At 31.1% G+C, this 9,385-nt stretch overlaps 1 protein-coding gene across 1 annotated transcript; it reads right to left on the bottom strand.

The window, feature by feature from the left end:
• Positions 1–480: 480 nt before the first annotated feature.
• On the bottom strand, positions 481–2,127 carry LOC143541722 (uncharacterized). Its single transcript, XM_077034466.1, has one exon. It carries the CDS (start codon positions 2,125–2,127, stop codon positions 481–483), a length of 1,647 nt encoding a protein of 548 aa, XP_076890581.1.
• Positions 2,128–9,385: the final 7,258 nt, after the last annotated feature.

Raw genomic sequence — 9,385 nt, 5'->3', positions numbered from 1 at the left:
TTGATCTTCTTCGATGCTTTTGATCACTAAATCGTCCATGTAAACTTTGAGGCTTCGACTTATCTGACCTTTGAAGGCTTGATCCATCAGCCTTTGATATGTGGCCCCCGTGTTTTTTAACCCGAAAGGTATCATTCTGTAACAGAATGTGCCCTGGTCAGTTCGGAACGCTGTCTTATCCTCATCACCAGCCGCCATATGAATTTGGTGATACCCTTTGTAGGCATCGAGGAAGCACTTGAATTTGAATGGGGCCACAACATCTACCTTTAAGTCAATTTCCGGAAGTGGGTAACAATCTTTCGGACATGCCTTGTTTAGATCTTTGTAATCTATACACATCCTCCATGTTCCATTACTTTTTGGGACCATCCCCGGGTTAGCCACCCATGTTTAGTACTTGATTTCTCGGATGATTCCGGCGTGAAGAAGGTCTTGCACTTGCTCGTTCATGGCTTTTGTCTGTTCGGGGCCCATTTTTCACTTCTTTTGTACAATTGGGGTGATCAACGTATTCACCTTCAACTTGTGCTCTGAAATGTTTCGCGGGACACCTGTCATGTCCGCGGGTTGCCATGCAAAAATGTTGATATTCTTTGTCAATAATTGTTTCAGAAAAGTTCGGACGATTTCGGAGATAGCCGGGCCAATTACTACGGTTTGATCGGGAAATTTCTTGTTGAGAACCCATTTCTCCGGTTCAGTACTATGGTTTTGTTTGGAAACTTTGTTCGGCCTTGAACTTTCAGTTGTGTAGCAATGTCGGTTAACATGGATTGTTGCTACGCCAGTGCGGGTCGGGACCCCTACTGCTCTATGAGCCGTGGACGGATGGGCATTGAAGTCACCAATTGCCTCTCGTCCGAGGATAATATTATGTTTAGAGGTTGCCGGTAAAACTAAGAATTCAACCTCTTCAGTTCTTGAGTGAACTCCATCACTAAGTGTGACCGGGAAAGTAATGACACCCCGCGGGTGCATTATTTCCCCACCAAACCGAGTAACGGGTGCGTGAATAGGTTGTAATCGTTCTTTATCCTCTTCCTCAAGCTGTTCAAAGCACTGTTCATACATAATGTCGGACGTACTACCGGTGTCGAAGAACACATATTGTGACCGGTAGTGTCCGAATAAGGCAGTAATTATCAAAGGGTTTTTGTTACATGGTCCTCCTTTGATACGAGGAAAAATGACTGGCTCATTTTTCCACTCTTCGTCCTCAAATTTTTTCCTCTTCCCGCTGGTCTGCTGGCCTCCGTGAATCATATGAACGTTCAGATCTATTATTTTCCTTTTGGCTGGGCCCTGGTTGTCCTTTGCGGGAGGTTTACCAGCCCCTGGTCTTACATTCTTGACCAAATGGTTTAACTTCCTGTTTTTTACCGATGCCTCTATTTCATTTCTTAAGGCCACACATTCGTTTGTGTTGTGCCCTATGTCATCATGGTACGTACAACGTTTATTACTGTTAAGGAATGATTTCCTTGGTAATGATTGAGGCTTACGGAAAGTCAGATTCTCTATCGTGAGGATTTCTGATGGAGATTTTGACAACTTAGTCCAACTGTTATTGGAAGGACGTGCGGGAAAGTTACGTTTGTTCTTGTTGCTAATCAATGATCTCGTATCAAATTGCTTTGGTGCTTCTGTACTTGGTTGCAGTCTAGACCAAATTGGCCCCTTGGCCTGTCGATTTGGTCTTGGGGTTTGGAATTCAACCCTTGGCACTTGTTTTTGACTGCCGGATCCCAAGGTTTTCTCAGTTCTTGCGAATAGCTTAGCTGACGTCATGATTTCGTCCCAAGATTTGGGCATACCATCTCTTCCGGTTAGAGTACGAATCAGAGCGTCACTATTTACATTCTTTCGGAATGCTCCCCTCAGCATGTCTTCACTAACCCCGCCAATATTAAGGCTCTCATTATTGAAACGGGTAATGAAATCCTCAATGGACTCATTATTTCGCCTTACTACATCAAGTATTTCAGACGGGTCACGAGTGTGTTTCTTTTGTTGACTAAAGTGTTGGGAAAAATTTGCTACGAAGTCTTTCCAACTCTTAATGTGTCCGCAAGGCAATTTTTCAAACCATTCTCGTGCAGCTCCAGTAAATGTTAATGCGAACATATGACACCAGTATGGAAGAGTCCAACCACTGACTCCTCCAACCGCTTCAAACCTCAGCAAGTGATCACTCGGGTCCGTCATCCCGTTATATGTCCCAACGGATGTTGGTATTTTTGCGTTTATCGGGAACAAAGCTGTCGCGATGGCCGGAATAAACTTTGATTTTTCTGCAAATGATTCCGGACGATACGGTTTGGAGAAATCGTGTTCTGCGTTGCAATAATATTCTGCGTGGCGAATAGCTTATCGCGGGTAACTAGCCTCTCCAAATGGAAGAAAACGGTTGTCCCCGCTATAATAACTACCTCCCGGATGATATGTCGAGTCGTGTCCGTCTAGTTCTTCTTCGTAAGACGGTACTCTCATATTTACGCGGGAACGAGGACGTAACCTTGGAATTTCTTTCTAGTATTGTTCTTCTGGGTGACTGTACTGAATATGACTTCCTCTTATCGGAGGAGAAACAGATATCCTAGGAGGGTCGTCATAGCTCAGGGTACAGGCATTAAATCGTTCATTCCGTACCCTTCGTCCATATTCAGCGGCCAAACTCTCTTGTTGGATACGGTACCACTCTTTGGAGACAAAAGTTCTTCGAATCTATGGCTTGCTATATGAGTTTTTGCCGGGGCTGAGTCACCTGAATTTTCCTCGAGGTCCAATTCTAGGTGAGTCCGGCGATTATTTCTCATAACTCGCCCAAGATCTCCCAAATTGGAACCTCTCTGAGCTGTGACTTCTCCTAGATCATTGGAAGGGGTACCAGCTGGTGTTACTACATTTCTCGTACCCACTGGAGCAGCGTCTGCCAGTGGGGTAAAATGCTTTCGAGTTGATGAACCACCCAAAGTAAAACCTCCGGGTGTCACAACATCATCTTGCTCATCAGGAGTAAGATTCTGAGCGAACAATGACGTTACTCTTTCACGTGTTTCTAGATTAGTAACACGTGGAATTTGCTCTGAGGTCCCCGTCGGCCCTTTAGGAATTTGGCTCATATCGTAACATCGAAAACAAAAATTGCTGTTCTAACAAAAAACACAGATGGCGCCAATGAAGAAACACGGATCTACTCCCCAAGTATGGGTCCTAGATCCAATGAGTCAACAGGGTAGGATATGGTTAACTGCCAAACGATATGAACCCAATTGCCTAAAGTCCAATGACGAACACCTATAAAACAGACACCGTGAGCTCGTTACGGGAAGGACAAGAAGGGGGGATCTTCACTTAAGTAAATTGAGAATTTTCCCCTTTTTATGAACCGGTAACAATTTCAACAATAGCAACACTAACAGGTAACAAGGCAAATACAATTAAATATCAACCATAGCCAGATTACTGTTCTTTGAAACAAAATTGTGATGAACCGGTAACAATTTTCCATTAACCTAATTTATAACTATAATCAAAGAAAATTGAATACTAGAATTGAATACCTGAATCTGCTAACGATGAACCCTAGATTATGCTTGGAATCGAAAACCTAACGATTTAGGGGATTTATGGTAGTTTTGAAGAAAGTGATGATGAGGATGCATTGAAAGGTTGCTAGAATAAGTTAATTCGCCAGACGATACAATAAGTTTAATAACGTACGATAGTTCCGTAGAAGCGCCGGAGACGTAATGCCCATTAAATGTTAAGGCGTCTTAGAGAGTGAGAGTGGGCTGATAGGTGAAATGTTGCCAATATGCTTTATAATAATGTAATATAGATATATATTCTTGGGGTTATTTTCACTTAGCTACTCTGTAAGTTTTGTTTTCTCCTGTACCATATTTTGTTTACATACAATGATTTTTATATCCAATGAGTTTGGAAAATCACAAACGTTGCGAGATACGAAAGATCTCGTTTTTCAGAAATAATATTAATAACAATCATATGGTTACTAATGCTTACGCATAAATTCTTTATAAATCCATGCGTATGACTTCTCGATTATGAGGAGCAGAAAACTTTTAAAGTAAATCTTATGGCTCTAAATGTTGATCTTTTGTTAGTCTGCGATAAAAGTTAGAGATTTTATACTTTATACGCATAACCCTCTAGTTCGGTTTTTTACGTTAAAATTCGATTTACGCTTTAAGTTCATTATTATTCTTAGAAAGAAGGCCAACTGCATCTGCAAAAATAAAAAATAAATAAATAGTTAAGTAGACTTGCATGAAATATACAAGACATCTCGTTCTATCATATATTAAAAAGTTTTACTTTTGGGCTTTAAGATGTAGTGTCAACTTTTAAGAAATAAAAATATGAGTTAATATTACAGCTCACATTTTCGTGAGTTGAAAACCTTGGAATGAAGACAAAACAAGAAAAGTCTTGTGAAGTACCTATCAATCTATCATAGAGTGTGTAGGTAAGCTCTATGCAAGCCATGTGATAAATTTTGGCTATAAATAATCTATATACTATTAAAGCAATAGGGTTTATGTCAAAACCCTCTCTTCCTATTGGTTGTTCACTAGAGTTTTCATGTATATTAATAGCTTCTCCATTTTGCATCTTAATTACATAAATCAATAATAAATTAAAATAAGATCAATTCTCTTAAAGTATTCTCTTTCATCTTTCATTTAATGTTTAATTTTGAATTTGAATTTTGAATATTTTTTAATTATGTTTCTACTTAATAATTATAATTAATAATTAATTAATATTTATTTATTATGTATACTATCAGTATAAATATGTTTTGAAACTAATTTTATGTTATTATTTTTTATCGATGATTGATTTTATTCACACTCTTTGTTTCTTCTCATCTGGTTTAATGGTTTTTAGATAATATATAATATATAATTAGATAATTAATATATATTTCATCAATAGGATTCAATATAGAGATAATATAAATTTAACTTTAGTATAATTGGTTCTACTATTATATTTAAAAAAGTTTATCAAATTGACCGGTTTGTACCATTATCGTAAAATTTAGGAAAGAATCATTCATTTGGTTAAGGAAATTGTATAATTACGGAATTTCTAAATTTGAATTAACTATTGTAGCTTATTTGATTATTTGATTAAGTATATGATTTAGCATCATTAATTTTTACTATAATTACGGATAAGTCAACCGGTTAACTAATCATTATTTTACATAAATTTTACGTAAATATAAAATTGCAACGAAATATATTAATATCAATTACAATATTTAAATTATTAATGGCTCAACTGATTAAGAAATTTATTAACCATCCTTAAGATTTACTATAAATACAAATGTTGACCTGCTTACTTATTCTAAATTTCTCAATTATTGATTTAAATATATGGTGCTGATTTTAAATATTCTAATTGATTATATTGGATTTGATAATTAGTGTTCAATTGTATTAAATTGTGTTAATGTTAATAAATAAAAACAAAATTAGTAATTTATTTTTTCACACCTTATATGAATTACATGTATAATTAAATGTTGATTATTTTTATAACTTTCAATCATATGATTCAGTACTTCATTATATAAAAATTTATTGTAATTTTATATATTATAGACATTGTTATTTTATAAATTACATATACGGTGTTAAAATTGATGATTAATTATATTTTTGTAAATAAATAAATTACTAATTTGTATTTTTACATTAATAAGTTTATTTTCGTTTGTTTAAATATAGTCAACATTTAAATTTAAATTAAATAATATTATATTTATAATAATCTAAATTTGGAACATTACATTTTAGTAAATTCAAAAATTGAAAATCCATTAATTCTAATTCCTTACTTATCATTCTTACTTTAAGTTTTTTTTAAATTTTTTTGAAATTCCCTAATTATTTGTTTCTAATCAATTCCCTGTATACATTCTTTTTATAATTTAGTCAACCATAATTCAATCCGTATAAATAGTTAGGTTTCATACGGTAATTCTTACACCTTTAAACTCTCTTTAGCAAACACCATTAGCTTTGTGTCTAAGGTTTTTATTTTGTGTTGTTTTTATATCGTCCATTTTTGTATTTTTTTTTGTTTAAAAGTGTTATTGTTCCTAAATGAATTTTTTTTTTGAATATTTCACCTCTAGAAAGAAAATCTCAATTTTTTGAATTAATAATTTATATTTCTACATTAATAAGTTTAATTCCATATTTAAATATAGTCTAGATTTAAATATAGTATAGATTTAATTTATGAACATTACAATTTAGTAATTGAAATTTTAAAAAATAATTAATCCTAATTACCTAATTTTCGTCCTTATTTTAAGTTAATTGAGTTTCCCTAATTTTTTGTTTCTAATTACAATAGGAAATTCGTGTATAAATACCTAACATTCATACGGTAATTCTTACACTATCAAATCTATAACTATTTTAATCTCTCTCTCCCTCTCCCCCTCTCTCTCTCTCTCTCTCTCTCTCTCGGCTTATTCCTCAACCGTCTCTTATATTTCGGTAATGGCCAATTTTGTTATACGTTTTTCCGGTAAGATTCTATTGTTTCCATGTTTTATATTTATTTTAATTGCTATATAATTTTTTTAGAATCTCTTTAGGTTTTAAATCAAAATCCAAGATTGAATTAATATGTTGAAGTTATTACGGTTTTCCGGTAACGTTTTTCGGTAAGGTTTTATATTTATTTTAATTTTTATATTACTTTGTTATAATATCTTTAGATTCTATATCAAAATCCAAGATTGAACTGATAATTTTCCGTTTTTGTTTGTATTTATATTAATATTTATATGATTTTTTTAGGTTATATATCAAAATCAAAGACTCAATGGAGATCTTCACTATTTCGTTTTCCGGTAACGCGATTCAAATTATCCGGTTGTAAGTTATAACATCAATTTTACATTTTTTCACATGATTCAAATCTTTCATAATTTGTAATATATTTATTATGTGATATTAATATTAATATTTAATTTTATCATTTCAGGTTATTGTCCCCAACTTGGTATAGCTAATTTCATGGATTGAGAATTGTTTGATAAGATGTCTTTTATTTTTATTTAATATTGATTTATATTTATGTTAGTATTCATGTATTTATTTATTTTTCACAATTTATGTAACTTAATTGATTATTATATAATCCCGAATTGAAATTTAGTTGATTATTCTAAAATACATTAAATTATCTATAGTAAGATAATCAATCTTATATTGTTGTTGGTCAAAGTCCAATTATATTGAATATGTTAAAATAACAACATTTTGAATAAATTAACGATTTGACTCAATTTGACCATTTATATTGAATATGTTTAAATAAAATTTACATATTTAAACATAATTCTCATTCCTAATTCGACTATTTTTTAACCCTTTTTATTTTTTTTGAATACCATCCATAAATATAAACTCATTTCATAATTATTCAATATTAATGCATTAAATAAAAAAAAATTAGTTTCTTCTAAATATTTCAAGTTATTGTGAATTTAATGTCAATTTCAACTAAATTCCTTAAGTGAATAATAAAAATTATTTATTTGAACCATTTTGAAATTCGAATTCTTGACCACTTACAAAAATAGGTTATATACTTAATAATCTGGTGCTCACGTACATTATAGAATCTTTAATACATTTATGTCTTTATTATAATTTTTAAATTACCGTGTTTTAATTAAGGTAACCAATAAATTATTATTGTTAATTAATTAATGTATTTACGTTTTTATAAAGATTCTTATAATACGTGTTTTAGTTAAGTGAGGTGATATAATGTTTTAAACACGATTAATTATAATATAATTAAAATTGATATGTTTAAATCTACACCATATTTCAAGCTAAAGCATAAAATTAGTAATGTACAAGAATAAGTTAGTAATTGATATTTATTACCATTAATATAATTAATCATATCAATTAAACGAATTTTAGTAACCGGTATGAATTGTCAATTCTCATACATCTAAAATTAGACCCAGTTAACAATAACATAAATAATTAAGCCTAAAATATAACTTTGTTTAGTTTTATAAAAAAATAATGTTTATTAATTAAGCCTATATATTAAAATAATTTTTACTAGAGACGGGATATGAAATTGAAAATTTTAATTGAGTCAACTAATTAAAAATAAATGTATAAACTAACTTCAAAGGATGTTTATTATACGGAATATGATACAATTAATTAAGCCTATGTATATACTATATTTCTTTATTAAAATGATGTTTACTAAAGAAGGGATAATTTACTTTATGATAAATCATTTAATAGTTTTCTTAATTTACTTTATGATAGTCATTTATCAAAATTAATTAATTTCTATAATAAAAATGGTGAGACCAACTTTTCTAATATCATTAAATATCCCAAAATTCAAAATCATTTGAATAATCCGATTAAAATCACATTCAATTACCAAAACCACATATCATTCAATTTACCATAATTATGCAAAATCATCAGTTTATGAATTAATTGTAATTAAAATCTTTAATTATTTTCTATATAAATGGGAAAATGTGTTGACTTCTTTTGTTTTTAAGAAATTAAGAGATTCGGTTTCACAACATTTGGTACCAAGCTTAATAAAATGTTTTAAAAACCGGTATTTTATTTGTACTGGATTGGACTAAAAAATGATACAACCGGTTGAACCGGGTCATACCCAGAAGGTTCAATCGGTTGAATAGTTTACCTTTTAATTTCCTATAAATGTAACTTCAATACAAAAATAACCAAAAACTAAATTATTCCATAACAAAAATAATCCAAAAGTTAATACATATTAAATAAATAATGCAAAAACACTCAATTTTTTTAAAAATAGCCCTAAGGTTTACATGTTTGAATATTAATTGTTGGGTTAAAAGTAATTTTGAAAAAATATGTGCCGCAAATTTCAAAATTATTTCGGACTTAAAATAGGTATTTTAGACAAAAGCTGCTGATACGATGTTCTAGCAAACCGGTCAAAAATACCGGACTCAAAATACCGGCATGCTATACGAAATCCGGTTTAACCGGTTCAACCGGCCGGTTTGAACCGGTTTTTAAAACTGTGTTAATAACATATTTTCATATTTAATTTATTTATTATGTTTACTTAAATTTATATCATTGACTTTTATATGAATTATTAAAAGCTTTTTTGAGGCAGTTTTATTGTGATGACGTCCCATGTGGAGGTATAATGATTAGGAGGAATAATACTATTATACAATAGTAAGCTTCAATTACTACTTAAGAACGACTAAAAATTATTTTATTCACCTTTTGTATGTATTAAAAAGTGAATAAATTATTAGTATCTTACTAAT

The sequence above is a fragment of the Bidens hawaiensis genome, unplaced genomic scaffold, assembly GCF_021521415.1.
Source record: "Bidens hawaiensis isolate Kalapana, Puna unplaced genomic scaffold, B.hawaiensis_p1.1 tig00012643_1, whole genome shotgun sequence".
NCBI lineage: Eukaryota > Viridiplantae > Streptophyta > Magnoliopsida > Asterales > Asteraceae > Bidens > Bidens hawaiensis.
The sequence above is the reverse complement of the archived record's forward strand: the minus strand, read 5'-3'. Positions and strand labels throughout refer to the sequence as shown.